Here is a 23,745-nt window from a genome sequence, read left to right as displayed (position 1 = left end):
CAGAAAGCATGTAGGTAAAGTCACCTTCCAGGGCAGGACTACACAATCAGCTCCTCTCTTGGGCCTCTGAGGACAGGCTCCTCTTGGCCCTCCTGTCTGCCACTGCCAGCTCTGCCACGGGACACCTTTTGGGCCACTTACTGCCTTCCGTGTTATAGCCCTAGACCTGTGTGACCACTCTCTTGAGCAGTTCCTTCCCTCTTCTCTGTTGCCTTTTTCTTCCTTCCACTGCTTCCTGCTACACTTCCTCCTGCTGCTTTCTGTCTGGAACATCTGTGGGGTTGGCTGCTGCGGTACACAACTGCTTCTCCATGTCAAGGCTTGGCCCATCTCGGTGAGGATCCCTGTCCTGACCAAATTCCCTCTGGGGAGGCCACCTATACCTCTTTTGCATAACAGACCACAAACGCAGCTCATTTGTATAGGTACCAACCTATCACAGGGAAGCTGCACCCAGGACCAGACAAAAAGTGTCAAAAACAAGTTGCTTACAGCACACACAGGACATGGCCACCAAACTGGACAAAAGTAACCACCTGGGGTCGAAAACTGGGGCAAAGCAAAATCTCTCAGGCTGATTTTCCCAAAGGCCACCGGAAGGAACTTATTTCGTCACAGAGGGTTTGTGTTTGTCGTTTTGTTTTAAGTGGTGGATGGAAACAGCTTCTACCAAGCAAGGAGGAATCCAGGATCAAATTCGAAAGATTTTCACAAGCCAATCAAGAAGCAGGGCAGGGCACCTCAAGAGAAAGTCTGAGAAACTGTGTGATGGCGATCAGAAAAAGGTGCCACCGCATCCATTCTAGCTGACGGTGACCCAACGTGTCTCAGAGTAGAACTGGGCCCTCCAGATTCTCGGTGACTGCTTTTTAATAAATAGACCACTGGACTTTTCCTCTGAGACAACTCTGGGCACCCTCAAATTTTTGCCCTGTCAACTAGCAACCAAACACATTATCCCTGGGACTCTGTGTGTGTGTGTGTGGTACTGCAGTACTTTCAAAGGAACCCTGATAATGGGTTACTTATTGGGCTGCTAACCATGAGGTCAGCAGTTTGAACCCAGCAGCCACTCAGTGGGGGAAGGATGAGGCTTGCTGCTTCCATGAAGATTTACAGACTCAGAAACCCCAAGGGACAGCTCTTCCCGGCAGGATTGCTGTGAGTCGGAATCCACTTGATGGCCGTGAGTTTGGTTTTTGCTTCTGCTATTTGGTTTGGTAATACATTCAGGTGATCCATTATTTTAGAATCGTGAACTATTTAGTGAACATCTCCCTCCCAGCCTTATGCCACCTACGGGCTCCTCAATCAGTAGGCAAATGATAGAATTAATTGTTTAGGTTTACCTCTAAAGGGAATGCTAACATTATTACTATTCAAATTTTTATTTTATTTTTTAATATTTATTTGAATTTATTATTAATTGGGAGTTAATGCATATATCATTCAATCATGTCAGGCAGTATTGTAAAATTGCTACCACAATCAATTCCCAAACATTCTTTTTCTTCCTGAACTCCTTTTGCCCCTACCCTCCATCATCATTGTACCCCTCCCCACAAAAAAACCCTCTATTCGACTTTCTGTCTCTATAGGGTCATCAATCCTGCCAAAACACAGAAAGACATATCACAACACAACTTCAAGAGGGTGACCTCCAATGACATGACACCGCCGAGGAAAACCCTAATATGAATAAACAAACAAACAAAACAAAATAAAACAAAAATACAGAACACACTGAAAACCAGGTCAGGTCCAGCATGCATCAGAAGGGGAGTCAACTAACAAAGTTTTGACTGTCCAAGTCAGGTTTATCCCTTTGATCTTCTATACTCATCTCTCCAGTGCACGCTGGTCAGTAACCACTCTCCTCCCATCCCTCCATTATGGAGAGGGAGGTTGCCTATTACTCAACTTTTTTACTCCACAGCAAGCTGAAGCCGAATGAAAGCTGTCTTTACAAGGCCATGTTGGATGTAAAGATCACTAGCTGCTCAGGTCTGTGTGCTGTTGATTAAAAAGCAAGGTGATCCTTGAGCTTTAAAATCTCATTCAACATTTTACTGATGTCTGAATAGTGCAGTCTCCTGTCAGTCAGTTGGAGTTTTGGGTGTGTGTGTGTGCACACGCATGTGCACAAGTGAGTTTGTGTGCATTGGTGTGCACGTGTGCATATGTGTTGTATGCGGGGTCCCAGCTGTCTAAAACAGCAGAAAAACATTACATGTAATCACTTAGAGAATTGACGGATCCATTTAAAACACCATCCTATGGTCAGAGGGGGTTCACGGGGGTCTTAATCTACGTGGGGGCCCTGCAAATGGATTTTGGGCTTCCATTGTCATCCGTAGCCTTCTCCAAACTGGGGGTTCAGATTTCCATTCCTTCCCCTGGACTTTTTTATTTACAATCTTTGGATCATACAGGCTGGTGAGCTTCTTTTGTGTGGACTTACTGGACACCTCACGTAGATGGTTGCAGGATGTGGATAGCCTTGCTCTCAGACAGAAAGCATTGTAGAATTAATTATGGCAGAGGTGCTATTATCTTTACTGCCATTAGGTCAGTTCCCCCTCAAAGCGATCCTATTGGACAGAGTGGACCTGTCCCTGTGGGTTTCCAAGACTATGACCCTACCAGAGTAGAACGCCTCATCTGTCTGTCTCCGAGTGCCTGGGAGTTCCACACTACCGCCCTGGTGGTTGGCAGATCCACGAGTAACCAAGACACCACCAGGGCTCTTCTGGCAGATGTAGTTGGGTAAAATGTATAACCTCTTATCATGTGATCTACCTTTTGACTCATTTGAAAGTTTTTCAGTTTTTAATATTTCCTGCTTTCTTTCCAATTGAGACTTTTCTGTTTTATTTTGTTGTTGGGTTTGTGTCTGTTTATTTGTTTCTTGGTTTTGTTTTATGTGATTTTCTGTGTATGAAATCCAGGATAGGTAAAGCTACAGAGACAGTAACTGGATTAGTAATTTCCTGGAGATATGGCAGAGGAGATTGGTGGGAAAGGGAGAACTAACAACAAGGAGTAAGAGGAAAGATAAAATGTCCTAAAATTGGTGGTGGTGATGATGGCACAACTCTTCTGAATAAAATTGGACTATTGAATTGCATGATATGTGAATGCTATACCAATAGCACTATTCATTTTCTTTAATGAAAAGCCCCATCCTATCCACCTGCCACCCCAGGAGTCTCCTCTGTGCTGCACATTCCCGATGACACTGCTGATCCTCTCTCTCTACCTATCTCTGTAACCCTGGAAGCCTCGGTTTCTTAGTGAATCTCCTTTCCATTCATTTCCAAATGATTTTTTCTGATATAAGCACTGTTGAATATGCACAAGGAAGTGACAAAAGCATGTGTAGGGATCAATTTGCATAAGTACAAATACAGTATATGTGCCCACATAGAAATGATATGATGATAATATTGTGTTGCCATCTCAGAGTGAAAGCTAATTAATTCAGCTATTGAGATGATAATGGTTTCTCTTTCAGTTAATATCAGAGTTATTAAAAAAAAGGAAAGAAAGAAACCTGTAGAATTGCCCTATGTAATCTTCTTATGACTCATCTTGGAACAAGGAGCTTTATTCTGTTAACTATTGAGCGGTCTATCAGGACCTGTCACGGTTCTCAAGGCAAACGCTCCTGGGAGGAATTGAAGACTGACTCATATTGGCTAAAGTGGCCATTGAAGCCAATCATTTGATTTTCAAGGGGGGGGGAAATCCTCATTTGTCTACTGTTCCTTTAAAGTACATACTTTGGTATTTCCACTCCCAATATCAAGAATGGTCTGAAGCTTAGTGTCTCTCTCTCTCTTTCCCCTCTATTTAATTGGATTTAATAATTAGGAAGACTTAAACATCTTTCCTTCTGAAATGAATGTCAGCTGACAAATTCACAAGCCAGTTGGTGACTTTATGACCCTCGATAGCTCTTCCTTCAGGCTGCATTTGCCTATTCAGTTAGTTCCCAAGTCCCGAATGCTCTGCTTCCTCTTCATTCTCCATTTTCACTGCTCAGCCTCCTTGAAACACTGGGCGCCTCTCAGCGATGCCTGGCTAACAGTGGGCTGCCAGCCATCTCTTGTCTCCTTAGCTCACCGTAGTCACCTCTCCCCAAGGACTTAAAGTGTGAGGTAAGTCATACGTCCCTTTGCCAAAAGCCTGTAGTGGCTTTTCTCTTTCTACACAGCAAATACGCAACACATTTGCTTGGCATTCGTGGCTGCTCCTAGAGAAAAGTATGGTGACGTCATGATTTATTATGATGCAAGGATGATGTAATGCAGTGGCTGTGAGCAAGAACAGACTCAATGACACCTAATCATCACAACAAAGTCATCCATTTCTCGTCTCCCTTTATTTTTGTTCTTGCTTTGCTCTCACTGAATTATTCACCCTTCCTTGAAATCGCCACAACCCCACCCTTGCTTCTTTCTCAGAAAGCCCTTTGTCTCTCAGAGTTAATGTGTCAAAATTCTTCTTGTCCAAGACCCAGCTCAGATTGTTTGGGATGCCTTTCCTCCTCCGTTCGCTCAGGAACTCTTCCCACCCTAGTGGCTAATGGATTACACATTGGGCTGTTAATTGCAAGGTCAGGAGTTCAAACTCACCAGGAGACTTGGGAGAAAGATGAGACTTTCTACTCCCATGGAGAGTTGCAGCCTCAGAAGCCCAAAGGGGCAGTTCTAATCAGCCTTACGGGTTGATGAGTGGACTCAACGCCAGTGGGGTCAGTGTTTGAGTCTTCCCTCTGCCCATATCATAGTTTTCGTTTTTTGTTGTTTTCAATATACTTGATTTTTAGCTTTTAGGAAATTTTCATGCTATACTTATTATAATTTATTGTATTGCCTTCTTCTCGAAATATGTCATGATCAATAGGCAAGTCTCCATGCCTATAATGTGCTTGTTGCCCTCCTTAAATGTGCACCCTATTTACAAGCACATAATATGACGGCGAAATGGCCACTTTGTCTCTCCAGTCCAATAATTTGTTACTTGTTAGCTACTCTTTCACTCTCTCTTGTAGTTGTCCATTTACTTTTTAGTTTCTCATTAAGTTGAAATCAAAATGTCTTATTCATGATGGTATCACCACTGACTTAAGTTAGGATTCAAGCACTTAAACCTCTCAGATATTATTCGAACAGATTGTCGAAATAGAAATTTATATATATTTCATTACGAATTAAGTGAAGATTTACAGAGCAGATCGGTTTTCCATCCAACAATTCACACACATTTGTTTCATCTCATTCGTTGCAATCCTCACAATGTACCATCACTTATTCCATTTCTTCTTTGTGTTTCCTATATCCGTACGGCGGTTCTCAACCTGTGGGTCACGACCCCTTTGGGGGATGAATGACCCTTTCACAGGGGTCTCTTGATTCATAACAGTAGCAAAATTACAGTTATGAAGTAGCAATGAAAATAATTTCATGGTTGGGGGGTGGTCACCATAGCATGAAGAACTGTATTAAAGGGTTGAGGCATTAGGTAGGTTGAGAACCACTGCTCTGGCCATAGGGTTGTAGAGATTGAGGTTCATGTGGTCCATTGGACTCACTGTTTCCATGCATCTGTGATTTTCTTCACTCTCTTTTGCTCCAGACAGGGAAAAACCAATAGTTACCCCTTCAAGGGCCACTCATGAACTTCTAAAATACCAATACTATTCCCCAGAGTAGGCTGTTGAACACTGTCTTTGTGTATTGTTATGCCAATTGACTGTGGTGTTCCCTGAGACCATGGTCCTGACTTCCAGGTGCTGTGACTCTCTCAAGATGTTTTGTTATATCTAGGAAGCTTTCAAAACTTGCCCTTTTTATGCTCCACCTTTATGGATATATTTGCAATTAAGGTAAATACATGTGTACAAATATCCTCTGTCATATATATATATATATATATATATATATTCCCTCTCTCCCTTCCATACCTGTTTAGAATGTTCAGCATGCTTGGCTAGCCATGCAGCTATGCACAGGTCACTATTGTTGCAAACTTGTGTATATGATAGTGTCTACGTTTGTTATCTTTAATTCTTGCAAAACTCCCAGTGTCTTCCCTTGCCTCCGCCGTCTTTTGCTGACTTCCCTCGTATTGCCTATGACCTTGTCCTTTATCCAAGTGAACGCATGTCTGCTCTCTAACCAGTAATTTACCCTTTCTTCTCCTTCCATGTTGATGACCATCAAAGTAGGTTTCCTTAATTAGGAAAAAAAAAATGGCTTTTTTTACATTAGTTGTCTCTTACAATATTTGCCCTTTTGTGATCGACTTATTTTGCTCAGCACATTTTCCTCCAGATTTATAAGGTGTTTTGAAAACTCATCTATATTCTTTAATGTTGTATGATGTGCTATTGTGTGTATGTGCCATGGTTTGTTTATTATTTCTTTCATAAATGGGCATTTGGGTTATTTCTGTCTTTGGGCTACTGAGAGTCGTGCTGCAATGAACAGGAGTGTGCACATATCTAGTCATTTCATCTCCACTCACAACTCAAAACTTACTGCCTTGCTGACTCATAGAGACCTCTGTGGGTTTCCAGGCTTGTAACTGTTTATGAGAGTAGACACCCTAGCCTTTCTTCCACTCATGACATGGCTCTTATAAACTAGAACCCTTGCTGTCTCAATCTTCATAGAGGCAGAAGAAAACTAGATACTCGATTGCAAAATAAGCCAATCTCGCAGAAACTTCTAGGTTGTATTCAAAACCATATAAATATCTCACTCACTTTGAGGAGTTGTAAATTACAGAAGTCGAGATTCTAGAGCATATGACTCATATGCTGTGAATCCCCTCGCCCCACTGACAAGGATGGGGGAGGGGTGGTCGTGACTGCCACTTGTGACCATCACTGGAACACATGGTGCTTTTGAGAGACTTGGAAAAAGGGATCTTCCTTCCCTCAGTAAAAACAATACACTAAGGGGGTCCTGATGCCTTTTATCTCAGGATCAGTGCAAGGATCTCCAACACTGCCACTTGAAGAGACTGAAATGCAACCATGAAGCTTCGGAACACAATGGACTAATTTTCTATTTTTCATCTGAGAAATTTAAAGGGCAAGCGGTCCTTGCTTAGAGATAAGTGGGAGAGTTTCCTACCCCGGAGAGTTTATTGAACCAAAGAAAGCCAACACAGGCTCATTTTAAATCCACGCTAAGAGGGCCACATGGAGGGGCAAAGTGAGCTCAGTGAGCTAGCTGCAGGTGACAATAATCCATGGCCTGGGTAAAGATGTGTATTTGTTGTCATCAGAGAGCTATCGATGAGCACATCCAATGATGGCTGTGGTTCTCTAAAGACGCCCCCCTCAAGCTCCCAAAGCTGGCTAGATAGAAGCCAATGGACGACAATACCAAACAAGTAAGAACTTTCTGGTCCCTTCTTCCCTTGCCTCACACCGCCCTCCTCCTATTCCCTGTTCTCACTTGGTTCTCGCAGTATCTGAAACCATGGTTAGCTAAACGGATGAGAAAGACTTCAAGTGGAAGAAGCCAATCATCCCCCTTCCCCAACTCAGGGCATCTCATTAGTAGTAGGCTGTAGCCGTTCTCGGGGAAGACATTTACCATCAAGGCTAGGCTGGCATTTTTATTATTACACGGGCTGGACATGTTCAGTACTGAATTGAAACCTTGAGGATGACCGCACTCCAGGCTCATTTCCTATTCTGACCCCTTTGTCCAGAAACGACTGTTTTCGGTGTGTGCGCTGTCCTGTCAGATCCCATGGCACACTTCATTTCCCTTGCTTGTCTCCTTGCACCTCTTTGCTTGTAAACATCATGCAAACTCTAAGAGGGCAGGGATGAATCAGTCACCTTTGTACCACCAACACCTAGCACTTACTGGCACATAATTGTCTCTCAAAAAAGATTTAACAGTAATTTATCTTAAAAAACAAAACCTAACGTGAAATGATCATAAAGGGACCAGCGTTTAATAGTGGTTTCTAAGAGTGAGCAGGGAGAATGGGCAGAACTATAGTTTAGGAAGTAGTGAGTTTTTGTTTTTGTGGATGGAAATTTTGGCAAAGGGTTTTGGAGTTGGTTGCACAAAACAATTGATATAATGGGTCATACTGGATTGTATAGGTGAACAAATATTAAATTGGAAAATCTTGGCTTTCTATGTGTTTATAACAATAAAAGCATTTTTTAAATTGAGTAGATATATAACATGAAGAAGAACACCCCAGATTTGCCCTGCAAGAGTATATGGCAAACTTGTCTTTCTTTCGGAGGGGACTGTAGCTGACAGTGCCCTTTGTTACCAACAAGTGTCCAGTACTTGGACTGTGCCAGGGGTCACGAGAAAATGCTTGGAGAACTCTCAATTCCAACATGCCTTTTGGAACGGAAGTTGTTAGGGACCTTTTTAACTCCTTGTGGTGTTTCTCCCACAGGGTTCTTCAGAAGAAGCATTACCAAAAACGCTGTGTACAAGTGTAAAAATGGGGGCAACTGTGTGATGGACATGTACATGCGAAGGAAATGCCAAGAGTGCCGACTAAGGAAATGCAAAGAGATGGGAATGTTGGCTGAATGTATGTATACAGGTATTCGCATCAAGCCATTAACTTCCACTAAAATATCTCTTAAGGAGGCAGATGTCAGGTAATTCATATGACCAGAATGGTGCTTCACCCATGCAAGAAGGGATTTGTTCAGCCACTGATGTGTCCTGACCAGGGGAAAGAACCCCTGACATGCCCAAGCTGCCAGCCAAGGAGCATGGTAGCCACCTGATAGAAGTGACGGGTCTTTGTGGCTCCTTGTGGTGATGAATTATGGGCTGCAAAAATAACAGGCTTTAATAAGCAACAAAGAGTGGCAGTCTCAAAGTTTCCTCCAAAGTAAATCTTCATACACCTCCTATTTATTGCTCAATTAACATGAAAATGGGCAGTTGTAGGCCGTGGGGGTGGGGTGGGGGTGGCAATGAAGGTTGTCAATGAGCTCTAACTGCCTCGGATTTGTCTAAATAGAGTTTTAAACCGAGACATTTCACGAAAAAGCCTCCTTCTCTGAGTGCAGTTTTGAACCAATTTGCATTGGTTTACACCGGAAATTAACAGCTCCGAGTTTTAATATAATTTGGCCCTTCAATCTGATAAAGGGACACTGTATTAACTGGCGCGTTTGCGAGGCAGCGTCCTCTCCATCGCCCGTTGGAATGGGTGCTGGCATATGACATAATTACTTTTTCATTCTGCACAGTTTACAGACCAATCAGGTTCTGAGATATGTCCCGAGCCCCCTCAACACACACACAGACCAACCGATGTCCCCAAGGGGATGGCAGCGTTGCAGGAGGGAATGCCAGGGGAAATAAAAGCCTTCCTTGGGAAGGTGACTCCAGCTCCATTGTTCTCACACTGGGATGGACCCAAAGAAATGATCGTGTGGGGGGCGGGGGGAGGGGAGGAGATAGGTCAGTGTATGTCAGCCAGCTCCGGGGGATGAAAGTTTTATAGCGGTCGATCACAATCTCCTGTTAGCAATAGGAAACAAGAGACTGGCCATGAGGGCTCCTGCCGGAATCCAATCTTGGAATGGAAACACTTGGCTCCGAGGACGCAGTAGCTCATGTTGCTCATCACTTAAAGATGAACTTGTTCCACGGGAAGCGCCCCTTGTCCTGACTCGCCTATAAGCGCATCTATCGTATAATTTATGAGCCCAAACTCAGCCAGTTGCAAGGCAGATCTTTCATAGAATTAGGTAAGAAATCACTAGAACTTTGTTTCATTCACATTGAGAGAAAAATATGGAGGTGAACTAAATGGAGATGTGGGCTATTAGTCCACGTTGTTTTTAATTTTCCCCCCAACACTTTTATTGGCCTCTAATTCACATATCATATAATTCTGTAGTTCAATCACATCAACAAGAATCGTACAGTCATCACCTTCCTTCTTATCCTTGTTGTTGTTGGCTCCCCAATTCTCCCCAACCTCGCCTGCCACGCCCCCAAGGAACCATTAATCCAGTTGCTGCCTGTAGATTTACCTATTGTGGATTTTATCTACAGAAAAACATTTTTAAAAACAAGCAAACAAAAACTAACAAGAACAACAAAGCAAAACAGATAAAAACCTCAAATGAACGAAAGTAGAGAATATTTAAAACCAGAACACATTGAAATGGATTATAAGGGAGATCAAATCCACACTGTTTTTTGTTTTGTTTTTTCCCCAGCTCCATTTAAATGTAAATTGATGATGATATTGTAGACCCAGTCTAAAGAAAATTTCAAAATAAACTCAGGGATTTTCATCTTTACATTCTCACCTTTTAGACAATTCTGAAAGTGAATTCAATCCCTCCACCCCCCCCATCCCCAAAGGCTGTTAGCATTTGTTTTACTCTGGAAATTTACTTATGTGGGTTTAATGTGAGATTAAATGTAGTTCTTATGGTGCAGTTATGTAAACATGGATGAAAAGAATAGTAACCTCATGCTTTGACACACCAGTTTCCACCCTCGCTCTGCTCCTAACAATGAACAAATGCCTGACTAGTCTGGGGCAGAGATTTCTATAAATAAAGACTTGGACCTCAGGATCTCTAAGCTTCTCTTACATATCATATTTTTTAATACTGGGGCTCTATTATTTTCCTAATGAATACAGAATGCTTCAAGTATTTCTTATACTGTTTTCTCTTTTTCTTCCCCACCCCGCCCCCAGACCCAAGAGAGGCTCTTGGGTGCAAATGCCTGTGCCTGCTTTGACAGTTTTCTTGTTGGTGGTCCAAATGCAGCCAATGCCTTGCGTACACGCTTACTGAAACTGAGAGCAGCCTTTTATCTCACATCTACTAGCTTCCCTGGTGGCACAGTAGTTATGACTTGGGCTGCTACGTGCAAGGTCAGCAGTTCAAAACCACCAACTTCTCTACGGGAGAAAGACACAGCTCTGTACACCCACAAAGTATTGCGGTCTTAGAAAGCCACAGGGTCCGTTCTAACCTGTCCATGCCCTATAAAGTCACTCTGCATTGGAATCGACTCAAAGGCCGTGAGTTTGGCTTTTAGTTGATCTCACACTTCACTTTTTGAAGACAGTTGTGTTTTCCTCGACTATATAAAACTGAAAAAGATGGACTACATTGCCTCACTATTTTATTGACTAAATATCTTACAATTGTACAATGTTTCACTATTATAATGTCTTTATATAAAGCTCATCTTAAAAATTGATCTGATTACATTTAATCTACACAAAATCCCCCTAACTAGATCATATGCCCATTTTATAACCAAAGACAGTTTTAAATTTGTTCAGCTGTCACACACCCAGTGGGTGCTCCAATTTACTTAATAAAAAGCTGTACTTCCACCAAGCACCTTTCCCCTCACATTTAAATTTGAGGCGGTTTAATTTTCACAGACAACATATTGATTGCCGAAGGGCACAGAACATGCGAGTAGAAGAATCTAGCCGTAAACATTGGCCTTCTCTTTTCGGAACCACAGAAGGACTAGCATTAGCTCTGTGCCAAGCTGCATACCTGAGGTTTTGAGTCTACTACATGCGAGTGGCCTCATGACCATACACCCAACTGGATTTCCTGTGGCTGGTGAAACCTCTGTTTATTTTTTCAGGCTTGTTAACGGAAATTCAGTGTAAATCGAAACGACTGAGGAAAAATGTGAAGCAGCAGACAGACCAGCCTATTAGTGAGGACAGCGAAGGACGGGACTTGCGGCAAGTGACCTCCACCACTAAGTCGTGCAGGGTAATAACGGGAGTGAAGCTTCTAGGTGCACAGGGATCTGGATGGGAGGCTTTTGAAGTAGAGCCACAGCTACAAGCCGAATTCTCATTTTAATTGTACCTCAAATGGATGACTTCTTTTCTTTTTAACCAAGAGAGTGCATGCTTTGGTGTACTCTCAAATAATAGCAGTGTAGGAAGCAAAAAGTGAAAGCCCCCCTTCTCCCAGGCTCAGCCCCACTCAGCCTATCCAGAAAATGCCAGGAAGAATGGTGCAGTGTAGAAAACGACAATGTCCACACTGAGTTTTGAGGACCATTTTCTCCTGCCCTTGAGAACAGCAGCAAAACCCACTGCCAATGAGTCCATCGCTACTCATAGCAACTCTATAGAACACCAGAGAACACTATAGAACACCAGAGAACTGCTCCTGAGGTGTAAATATTCCTCGGGCAGAGAGCCTCATCTTCCTCCGGTACAGTGGCTGGTGGCTTCAACCACGAGGACAGCCGCCCAAGACACAATCCACTACGCCCTCTCAGTATGAGAAGGATGTAGCCTGAATAGAAGCTTCTGGGTTAGTTCATCAGAATGGATAAAACAGGAGGCGTTCACATCTGTGACCCACAGAGAAAAGCCCTGCCCACTGAGGTCCCAAGTTACTTAAGAAACCCTTCAAGAAACGTGGGGCAAAGTCATGTTGTAGAAGCGCTGTGTACAGGATGATGTGCTGTGATAACCATCGTACATCTGGAGAAACTTTAACTTGCCATTAGCTGAAATACCGGGAAGTCAGAAAGATTCAAGCCATTCCCATCTCAATATTTATTATACCAATGATTAAAAAAAAAGTTGTATCCACATTTAATTTGTCAAATAGATCACTTCTGAGGGAAAAAAATGATTTTCATGTAAAATACTACTTTGCCATAAGGCATCGTCAATAGTACTTCCGTAGAAGGAAGGAAAGAGTTGGCGTACTATTCCGTCGCTATTCCCAAGGGAGAAGGTGAGGCTGGGAGTCTTAATTGTCTAGATTGATGATTCTTTTGGGGGGACTCATCAAGTTTTTCTTTAAAGGGCCAGTTTTATTAGGCTATGCACCATATCATCTCTATGAATTCTACTTAATCTTGGTGATTTAGTGGGTTATGTGTTGGGCTGCTAACCACAAGATCAGCAGTTTGAAACCACCAGCCACTCCTTGGAAGAAATATGAGATTGTATACTCCCTTAAAGCCTCTCCCATACCACCTCAGAAACCCACAGGGGCAGTTCTCTGTTCTCCACGGTCCCTGTGAGTTGGAAGCAACTCAATAGCATTGAGTCTGAGCTTGAGTGTGGGCTCTGTCTTTATAGTATGGAAGCAGAAATGGATGTGTGGGTGTGTCCCAATAAAATTTCATTTATAAAACCAGGTGGCTTTTGTTCATGTTCCACTGTTTGTAGACCCTTGCTCTACATGAAAGCCCTTAGATTCTCTGCTTCTTCTGGTGGGAGTTTTCTTTTGTTGTGATTCGATCTTGAACTTTCACTGAACTTCTCCATGAATGGGCTTAATATGTCTCATATCTGGATTAATAGTTAGTTCCAAGAAATGCATAAATGAAAGAAATATTTTATTCCCAGTTACAAATAGGAAAATGTGTGAGTAAATAAGATATTGTCTGCCCAAGGGCACAGACAAAGTCCCAGTGTCCAGAGCTCCTGCCATAGTTAGGATTTTTTCACCATTAATTTCCACACCTAGGTCACGTTAGATGAAGGCTTGTGTAGGGGAAAAGCCTAATTCTCGCCCTAACACCAGCACCTTTTATTTTCTTGCCAGTGTAGGAGAAAACTGAACTTACCACAGACCAACAGAATCTTCTACGTTACATTATGGATTCGTACAACAAACAGAGGATGCCTCAGGAAATCACAAATAAAATTGTATGTATACCATCTGGAAACGTGTGGGTTTAAAGGTCACACATCTAAGTTTCGAAGTGGAACTTACATCTGACTTGGAAATAATGAGAACTGAAGATTAAAGTTATACATTTAAACTTTTGGCAGCATTAAACAATTGAAAAGTGAGAAGTCTCACATCTATTTTGGTAATAATAATCGCTTTCCAAGGATTTGAGAAATTATGATCTTTCTGAGGAACTTTGTGATCTGGTTCTTCATGCATCGAGTGATTTTGCATATGATTTTATATTGATTTGTCCTTTCCTGATGACTTATTAATCATTTGCATTTTATGGGGTTTCCCTTAAATTTTAGTTAAAAGAAGAGTTCAGTGCAGAAGAAAATTTTCTCATCTTAACTGAAATGGCCACGAGTCATGTACAGATTCTTGTTGAATTCACCAAAAGGCTGCCAGGTATGCCAACCGAAGGGGATCGGTCTGCGGCCCGGTACAATCTTCTTGCGGCATTCAGAAGCATTCCATTTTAAAGTGGAAGTGGTAAAAATGTGTGGGCCTCCTGGATGCATTAATTTAATATATCTAACAACCATAGACATGACATATTAAAGCCAGAAAAAATACCTTTGAAAACAATTTCGATTTATTCTTCCAAATCGGTAAGGATGTTGAGACCATGCAAAGTTGTCATTCACTCACTTATTCACCCATTGAGTATTTGTTGATGACTACCACATATACTTAGCACCATTATTTTCAAGAATAGTGCTTAATGTTATGATTAATTAAATATCCGTATGCAGTATTTTGTTTGGGAAAGAAGGGGCCTTCAGAGGGGATCATATGTGAGTTGTGTCTAAAAGAAAACACAGGTTTCAAGGTGATGTGTAGGAGAAGGGAAATTTCAAGCAGGAAACAAGAATGGGACAATTAAGAGATGAGAGAGAAAATATGGTGTGACAGACATTCAGAGGTGCCTCAGAAGAAAGTCCTGGTGATCTGCATATGAAAGGTCCCAGTCTTTGGAAACCCTATGGAACACAGCTCTTTGCTGACACACATTGGGTCGCTGTGAGTCAGAATTGACCTGATGACAACGGGTTGGATTTTGGTTTTGGAGCATGTTTTCAGTGTTTCTAGAGGTATAATAGGTTGGTACTAAAGCGATATGAGTCTATATTACATAATAGAAACCTTGTCCCTTGGATGATAAAGAGTTTCTTGTGATTTTTTTGAAGTGGATGAGAAATTATAAGATTTACGTTGTAGAGAGACGATCCGTCAGCTTTATCTGTATTTTTGAGTCAGGAGAGGCATGAGGCAGATCAGTTAGCATGTTATCGTCCCCATCCAAGTGAGAGGGCCTAAATACAGAACCAAATGAGTAGGAGGGTTTGATGAGCAGTGGTATGTGTGGGGTGAGAAAGATGGATGGGTCCCCAGGCGTTCTGATAGATGGGGAAAGTACAGACAGTGGAGTGCAGATGTCTTCCCACCACATCATCACTGCTATCCTACTCTAACAGATTGAAGGGAATTAAGTGGGCTTCAAAGATATTAGTACATTAGGAGCATTTGGCTTGGGAAGTAGAACAAACACCTAGTGGAGCAGCATGTTGTGGTGCACTGTGCTGCTGATTCTGACCAGGACAGAGAGAACCGGCCTATAGCTCTCCCAGCTGGAACCTTTAAGGGAGCAGGTCGCCAGGCCTTTTCCCTGCAGAGCCACTGGTGGGTTTGAGCTGTTGACCTTTGAGTGAGCAGCCAGGAGCTGACCCTTGGGCCATCGGGGATCTTAATGTAGCAGCATTATATTGGAATATTGAATTACAGAAGGTAACTCTCTGGCACAGGACTTTAATTAGACATGTTAATGTGCCTTCTACTTGCCAGCATCGTGATATTATTTTATTAAATGTGTCACAGATACAAGCATATGCAAAACTCATAAAGTGTGGGGAGAAAGTTCTCACTATCATCGAAATATTAATAGAGTCTCATTTCTTTATTAACAATGAAAGAGGAACTTAAGGCGTGATATGCTAATTAGGGCGATGGCACTTGGGATCAAAACAAGATTATGTAAGAGCAGAAACTGTGGGGGCGAGAGACTGGGAAAAGGTGAAGTATGATGTTTGGGGACACAAATAGGAGAAGAATGTTCAGTTCAACTGATGCATTATTAATTAAACAAAACAAAACCAAAAAGGAAATCATTGAAGATAACAACAAAATCTTATTAGTAAGAAGGTAGGTAATATCAGAGGAGCTATAAATGTTGCATGTCTCTTAAATCCCAATGCTTAGCACAATTCTTGAGAGAAAGAGTACAATTCATGCTCAATACGTTGTTTCATTTTAAAGCAGTGGCTGCCAAGTTAAGTCCAGCTCACGATGACCCAGGTAGGCCAGAATGCAACCCTGTGCTCCCTAGGGCTTCCATTGACTGGCTATCAAAAGTAGACCCCCGGGGTTTGCTTCCCAGGTGCCTCTGGTAGGACTTGAACCACCGACTTTAATCCTTAACATTACTCTCCTCTCTAAATTCCCAGTTACGGTTTAATCTTTCCTATTTAGACCCTGATGGCATTCATTGGCCTCTGTTTGTATGAAACTATGTGTGTTCATGTGCATGAAAATATATACACGTGTGCTGTATGGACCCATTTATTGACTCGATGACTCGACAATAATTATTGAGTGCCTCTTACATACCAGACACTGGGATAGAGATGTGGAAAAAACCAAAGTCTTACTAACCTAAGGATTTTACCTTCTCGTAAAGGAGCCAAACAACCAACAGATAAGCAAAGAGATCTATAATTCCTTCAGGGAGTGGTAACAGATTGAACAAAAATAAAGCAGATAGGGGTCAATGAGCACTGGAGAGTGTTTTAGGGAACCTTGAGTATTGCTGTGAGTTGAAATCAACTGGTAGGTAAAGGTGTGTGTGTGTGTGTGTGTGTGTGTGTGTGTGTGTGTGTAACCCCTGAGGCGGAAGCAGTGTGTGTGTTCAGAGCGTAGACAGAAGGTCATAGAGAGAGCAGGGCCATCAAAGGAGCAGAGGAGTAGAAAACAAGACCAGAGAGGCAACCAGAGTCTGTACCATTGTGTAAAGGCTGCATTTGTTTTTTAGGGCCGCTGCGACAAAATATCATAAACAGGGTGGTTTTAAATAACAGAAATGTACTGTCACACAGTTCTAAAGGTTAGAAGTCCAAGTCAAGGTGTCAACCAGGCCATGTTCCTTCCAAAGTTTACAGGAGAAAATTCTTGTCTCTCCAGCTTCTGGTAGCACCAGACTTCCTCGACTTATTGTAGATACATGCTCACATGATCTCTTTCCTCTCTCCTCTCGTCTCTCTTCTCTCTCCTCTCTCCTTCACTCTTTCTGTCTCATATCTGTTTAGACCAACCCTACTCCATTAGGATCTCATGTTACCTGCTAACCTCTTAAAAGATTCAATTTCCAAATAAGTCATGTTGACAGCTACCAGAGGTTAGGGCTTAAATCTATGTTTTGGAGAAACAAAATTCAATCTATACCACAGGCAAATTACCAAATTTTGGTTTTGTAGTTATTAGGTACCTAGCCTTGAGGGAGCCACACCAGAGACTTATGAGCCCGAAGAAGGATTTCATATGTCTAGGCAGTGTTAATTCCTCTACCCTTGTGGTATAGTGCTGAGCTTGGATAGATATTACAACATGACTTCCATCGGTTTTGTTGGAAATGATACCCATTCTCCAGAGGGACGAACATTTCTTGAGTCAGCCAACTAGCCTTTAAGCCTCTGAATTTACACAAAAATGCTGCTGTTATTCGACCCTTGACCCTGTGCCATCAGTTGTGACTACAATAATGACTCAAAGAGAGTTAGACGGACTACCTCCAACTTCTAGAGATTGCTTCATTTTAATCAGCCTGCTCCCTCCATGGGTGTGAATTTCTGGGTCTATGTATCTGTATCTGTGTTCTTGGATGGCACAAGTGGTTTGTGTTTAACTACTAACCTAAAGTTTCACCACCTAGTGATGCCAGAGAGGAAAGGTCTGGCAATCTGCTTCTGTAAATGCTGCTGTACACAAACAAACACAGAATACCCGGAGCAGCTCTGCTCTGTAACACAGGAGGCCACCATGACACCATGAATCAGAAGGGGCTTCAGGGCAACAGGTGTATGCCAACATACATTTAAGTCCTAAACCATGCCCGTTGTCATCTAGTGGATTCTGACTCATCGAGGCCCTGGATAAGGTTTCTGAGCCTATACACCTTTATACAGGAGCAGATGGTCTCAACTTCTCCCCACGAGTTCCTGGTGGGGAGGAGCCACTGATCTTTGTCCATCTGAAGACTGGGAAGCATTTTCCAGCAAGACCAATAAACGTCATGTTGTGGTATCCAAGCTCAGCACTGTATCATGAGGGTAGAGAAATGTGAGGACTTGGCAATATGAAGAAATTAACCTGGTCTGGGAAATCCAAGAGCCTTCTCAAGGAGCCCTGGTGGTGTAGTGGTTATGCTTTGGGCTGTGATCCACAAGTTCAGCAGTTTGAAGCCACCAATTGCTCTTTGGGAGAAAGTCTGGGATTTCTCCTCCTGCGAAGAATTCCAGTCTCAGAAAGCCCTAGGGGAAATTCTGCCCTGTTATATGGGGTCGCCAGGTGCTGCCACTCACTGGATGGCTGAGCTTTTGAGCATCCAGGCATATGAGGCGTTTGTTGTGAATTGGGCAGCATCTTCCTCGATATGAAATTTGGCATGGACTGACATCGCTTTTGCCTCACCTGTTCAATAAACCCTATGAAAATAAAACCAACTTCGATTTGGGGTTGTGGAATAGATTCTTGTAGACTCAACTTGACCATGTAATCTTGAAATAGTAGCCCAAATCACTTTCTGGATATGTTCTCATACAGTATTCACAGCTCCTTGAGACTGATTTGATTTTCATCTTATCAGGATTTCAGACTTTGGACCACGAAGATCAGATTGCTTTGCTGAAGGGATCTGCAGTGGAAGCTATGTTTCTCCGTTCTGCGGAGATTTTCAATAAGAAGCTCCCAGTTGGGCACACGGACCTCCTGGAAGAGAGAATCCGGAAGAGTGGTAAGTGGTTTGGGTAGGCACGAGGGTTTTGTTCTCTGTAAGTCGGGATAGATGCGCTCCATCAAAGCTGCGCTCATGGTTCCCTTCACCTACCCACCCACTGCCATAACGTCCTTTCTCACTCATAACGTGGTCTGAGTTATTCTAACTCATCATAGGGTTTCCGAAGCTGTACCTTGGAGCAGACAGCTTCATCTTTCTCCCAAGGACCGGCTGGTAAGTTTGAACCCCCAACCTTGTATTTAGCAGTCCACTACTTAGCCCGCAGTGCCTCCGGGGCTCCTCTATGCAATATGATATGCCCACTGTGCCTGACAGAGGGAATGGCTCTCAAAAAATGTATTCAGTAGATGGAATTTTAAAGGTTTTGTAATAGGATGCTATGAAAAAAATTACTCTTTTTACTCTTTTTACTACACTTTGGAATTTGACTTGATCTAGGGTTACTACTTATTAGGTATGTGTCCTATATTTTTAAAAGCTATAGGTCCTCTAGCTAGTCTGGGGAGGAAGCTGAGGCTTTCTACTGCCATAGACAGTTACCATCTTAGGACCCCGCGGGGCGTTCTCCCTGTCGTAGAGGGTCGCTAGGAGCCAGCATTGACTCGATGGCAGTGAGTTGTTTTTGTTTTTTCAACTAGTTTGATCTTTTTAAAATCAGAGTTGATTTTGATAGTTTTTTCCTGCAGTCTTACCTGGATTTTGACATTAGATACCCCATAAGGTGAGGACTGTCCTTTTTTTTGGCTTACAGTTTACCCCAGGCACTAAATACATGCTTAGATTGCAGTAGATGCTCTTGAGGCGCAAATGAAATGAATGAATGGAGATTTGTCTGAAGCTCTGAATCTTGCCCATTTGTTTACTTTTCAAACGATCCTGGCCCTAAATATCAGGTTGACTGGTATCATGCTGTCTAGCAACTAACCTACTAAGTGCCTTTTCTCTGGACCTTACCTATAGTAATTAATTTGGGGAACAATAGCCTTTGCATTTGAAGATAAGAAATGGAAACAACTGCTTGGGTTGGGGACCTGTGCTATGTTAGCTCTCCTTCTTCAGGATGAATCATTCAAAGTCTATTCACGTGGCAGGGCAAAAAAAACGGGCATGCGCTCTCTGCTGTATTCACTGAAATGTTCTGAAGAGGTGGCATTTGAAGTAGAAGGATGCAGCAGCTGTCCCATCTCTCTCCTGGGTGCTCAGCTTCTGTTTGTTTTCTGTGTTAGGCAGGCTTGACTAGAGAAACAAATCCAGTGACAGTCAAAGATGTGTAAGAAGGAGCTTTCTATCAAAGAGTAATTGTATGTTAAGAAACAATCCCAGCCCAGTCCAGGTCAGGTCCTTACATCCAATATAAGTCCATAAATCCCTCTTCGGACTCATGCAGCACATGCAATGATGCAAATTGCAGGAAGATCACAGGCTGGTGAATGCAGAGTCTTGTGGATCCAGTGGTGGTGAAAGCATCTCCAGGGCTCTCACAGGTCTCAGGGTGGCTCCATGTGGCTTGTGAACAGGAAGGTGAAAGCAGAGTGTGTGTGGCCCGGCTCCAGGGAGAAAGAGAGAGGGAGGCTAGCCTCAGAAAGCCATTTCTGTGACCTTGATGGATCGTCTAAACTCTGCCCACATGTTCCTATGGAAGCTGTGTTGGCACAGAAAGCCTAACAATCACATTCTCTTTGTCTGGCTCCATCAAATCTCCCGGGTCCTGGCAAGTCCTCCCCCCTACCCCCCACTGCCATCAAATCAATTCTCACTCATAGTGATAATTTATCTAGTTAGTGTTTTCAAATACTGTAAATCTTTATGGAAGCAGACAGCCTCATCTTTCTCCCAAAGGGAAGCTGGTGGGTTTGAACCACCAACCTTGTGGTTAGCAGCCCAGTACCTTACCCACAGCACCACTGGACTCCATATCTAGTGTCTCACTAATATGATGACCTTCCTCAGAGTGGCTGCAGTGGAACATATCCCTTCTCATTCTGATTCAGCCGAAAGAAAATAGATTTCAAAAAATTTTACTAGAAAACTAAGAGGGAGACTGAGTTTTTATAAAAGCCATATATGCATACTGCACAGATATATTAATCATAGTATTAAAAATGACCAATGATTCATCATGTATTATATGTCAGGCTCTATTCTAAGTGTTTGTGTGAATGTGGGCTCTACTAGAAGCTGCAACCAAGATGAGATTAGACTTATTTTTGGGGCAAATGCCTCTGAAGAGAGGAGGCCTGGTAGCATAATGGTTTATATATTGAGCTTCAAATTACAAGGTCAGCAGTTCAAATCCACCAGCCACTCAGAGGGAGAAATATGAGGCTTTCTACTCCCGTAAAGAGTTCAGCTCAACCCAACTCACTATCATCGAGTTGATGCCAACTAATACTAACTCGATAGGAGAGGGCAGGGTAGAACTGCCCCTGTGAGTTTCCAAGACTGTAACTCTTAATGGGAATCAAAAGGCCTGGTTTCCTCCTGTGGAGTGAACTGCTAACTTTGCAGACTGCAGCCCCATGTAACCACCACACCTCCAGTAAAGAGTTACAGTTTCATAAACCCAGAGGGACAATATAGCAGTCTGTCCTTTTGGGTCATTATGAGTCGGAATCATCTCGATGGTAGTGCGTTTCCTGAAAGCTTCAGAAGAGTGAAGGAGACACCAGCCTCCTATTGGCTTCTTTCCACACTGGCTACCCTCCCTCGGTCATTTTGAAAGTTGCACTGTCACATCCGACACTCCTGGTTGTGAAGGCACTTGGTTTTCACTTTGCTTTCCATGTTCTGTCCTAATAAGTTTTAGGACACAGCTTCTATGGGTTGTGAGATACATCTAATGAGAAGAAGTCAAGGTCTTGGTAGATCCACTGTAATGTGTCAGGATCTTTGAGAAAGCTCTGGGAATTCGTAACAGGCAGGCAACCAAGAAGGGGGCATAAGAGGGTTTCAGGAGTGCTTTCTACAGTGGGTTAAGTGTTTGTTGGGTCACTAACCACATATTTGGTGGTCAAACCTACTTTGGGAGAAGGAAGAAGCTGTTTGCTCCCATAAAGGTTTATACCCTTGGGACCCTTATATAGAGTTGCTATGCATCAGAATTGGCTCAACAATGGCAGTGTGTTTGGTTTCTGGTTCTTCACCAGAACAGAAGAGTATGTCAGATACAAGATACAGTTCCAGAGCATACCATAGGATGTGGGCTTCAAGGAAGTGCAATCAAGCCCCAAGAGAACTGCTTAGAAGAAGATGGCTCCCCAAATGTAGTCAGTGGATCAACACAGGGATCATCACAAGGAATAAGGCCAGAGCCAAGTTCCTAGAATAAGATATAACCTGAGGATCGCCATGGTTTCTGAACTCTGAGGCAGGGCTGAACCAATTGGTGTGAGCAGAGTGTTTCCATCCATAAAGACACGGGAGCTGCAGGAACGGGGCCAGACTGATGCGTACTTGCAGAGTCCCCTGGGTTCTTACGGTCTTAAGTTGCTGGTGCCTCTCTGTACTTGATCTATCACCTGCCTCCAGGGGGCAGCAACAAATGTTCTGCCTCTTCCATGTTTGCCTATCCCTTTTTCAAATTTAGCATTTTCCACTTTCTTCTTCTCTTTTAAAGGAGACTTCTAATTAATGGATCAATTGTAAAGTAGAGAAAACTAATACTCCCTAAACCTTAAGAATTGTTTAACCTTTTTGACCAAGGTTATCATCTCAGACTGCATCCCCAAATTTCTCAGGTTGGAGGCTCATTAGTCATCCTTCTTTCTTTAGAAACTGATGGTTCCCATTTGTTTCTGTCAAGATGGTAACATCCAATAACCATGAGAGACTATTTCTATCAGGACTTTCATTGTTTTTGTTTATCCCTTTACTCAGTTTTTTGAAATACTTTTATTGAGTACTTACTATGGGCCAGGTTAACTGGGATACAGAAATTAATACAATAATGTCATAACCTTTAGATACTTCATCTTCTAGAAAGAGTAGATATGAAAAGAACTAATTGCAATTGAGTATCACTTATGCATTAAGCTAGAGGCTTTAACAGTAATGCAAGATATAGTCATTTCTATCTTGTAATATCTGACCAAAGGGCAGTTCACAAAGGTAAGAACCCTGGCTCCCTCTGTCTTGCTGCTCATCCTTCCATAGAGTTTTGACTGTATCTACAGTGTCCAGAATGGCTCACCACCACACCCAGGTGCCAGCCAGTGGTGAGGGGAAAAGAAGGACCCGTGGTGGCATAATGGATTAGGTATGGAACTGCTAACCATAGGTCAACAGTTTGAACCTACCAACTGCCCTTTGGGACAAAAAGTTTCTTCCCACAAAAATTTACAGCCTCTGAAACCCTGAGAGGCAGTTCTATTCTGTTCTATAGGGTGGCTGTGTGTTGCAATCAACTTGATGGCAGTAAGACCCTCCCTGCAATGGAATGTTCCAGCAGCGGCCCACCCTACTCCCTTCACATCCCATTGGCAATAGTTTAGTTTCCTGGTCACACCCAGATTTAAGGGGGCCTGAAAAACCCATCTTTATTCTGGGCTGTCATATGCCCAATTAAGAATTCTATTTCTACATTATAGAACATTGTTTCTCAACTGGCAGGATTTTGCCTCTCAGGACTATTTGATAAGTATGGAGCCTTTTTTTATTGTCATGACTAAAAGGGAAGAAATATTACCAACATCTGATGGGCAGAGAGGCAAGGGACACTGCCTCCCACTGCAAGGAATGATTTGGCCGAATTATCAGTAGTTCATAGGTTGAAAAACCCTGTCTGGAGAAGGAGAATGTGGATATTAGGGGACAAGTGACAGTGTCTTCTCCGTGTGATAAGTGCTGTAGTAAATGTTTGGAAAGGTGGACAGCAAAGTGGCACTTTATTGCAGATTTTTCTGTCTATATATTGAGTGACTCATTCAACATGTATATAAGGGGGTACCTAAAAAAA

General features: G+C 42.7%; 1 protein-coding gene across 8 annotated transcripts in view; it reads left to right on the top strand.

The window, feature by feature from the left end:
* The window catches only part of NR1H4 (nuclear receptor subfamily 1 group H member 4), a 112,682-nt gene that overhangs the window by 73,256 nt on the left and 15,681 nt on the right, over positions 1-23,745 (top strand). For 7 of the 8 annotated variants that reach the window (XM_045292455.1, XM_045292451.1, XM_045292428.1 and 4 more), the window contains 5 exons: positions 8,449-8,601; positions 11,652-11,785; positions 13,597-13,695; positions 14,032-14,131; positions 18,642-18,788. In XM_045292455.1, coding sequence (XP_045148390.1) covers positions 8,449-8,601; positions 11,652-11,785; positions 13,597-13,695; positions 14,032-14,131; positions 18,642-18,788 — 633 coding nt within the window. The remainder of the gene's footprint in view (positions 1-8,448; positions 8,602-11,651; positions 11,786-13,596; positions 13,696-14,031; positions 14,132-18,641; positions 18,789-23,745) is intronic. The other variant, XM_004700363.2, reaches the window with a different exon arrangement.

Source organism: Echinops telfairi, unplaced genomic scaffold (assembly GCF_000313985.2).
Source record: "Echinops telfairi isolate 266 unplaced genomic scaffold, ASM31398v2 ScPeMD7_2;HRSCAF=8, whole genome shotgun sequence".
Classification (NCBI taxonomy): Eukaryota; Metazoa; Chordata; class Mammalia; order Afrosoricida; family Tenrecidae; genus Echinops; species Echinops telfairi.
Note: the sequence above shows the minus strand (reverse complement) of the source record. Positions and strands in the feature narration are given on the sequence as shown.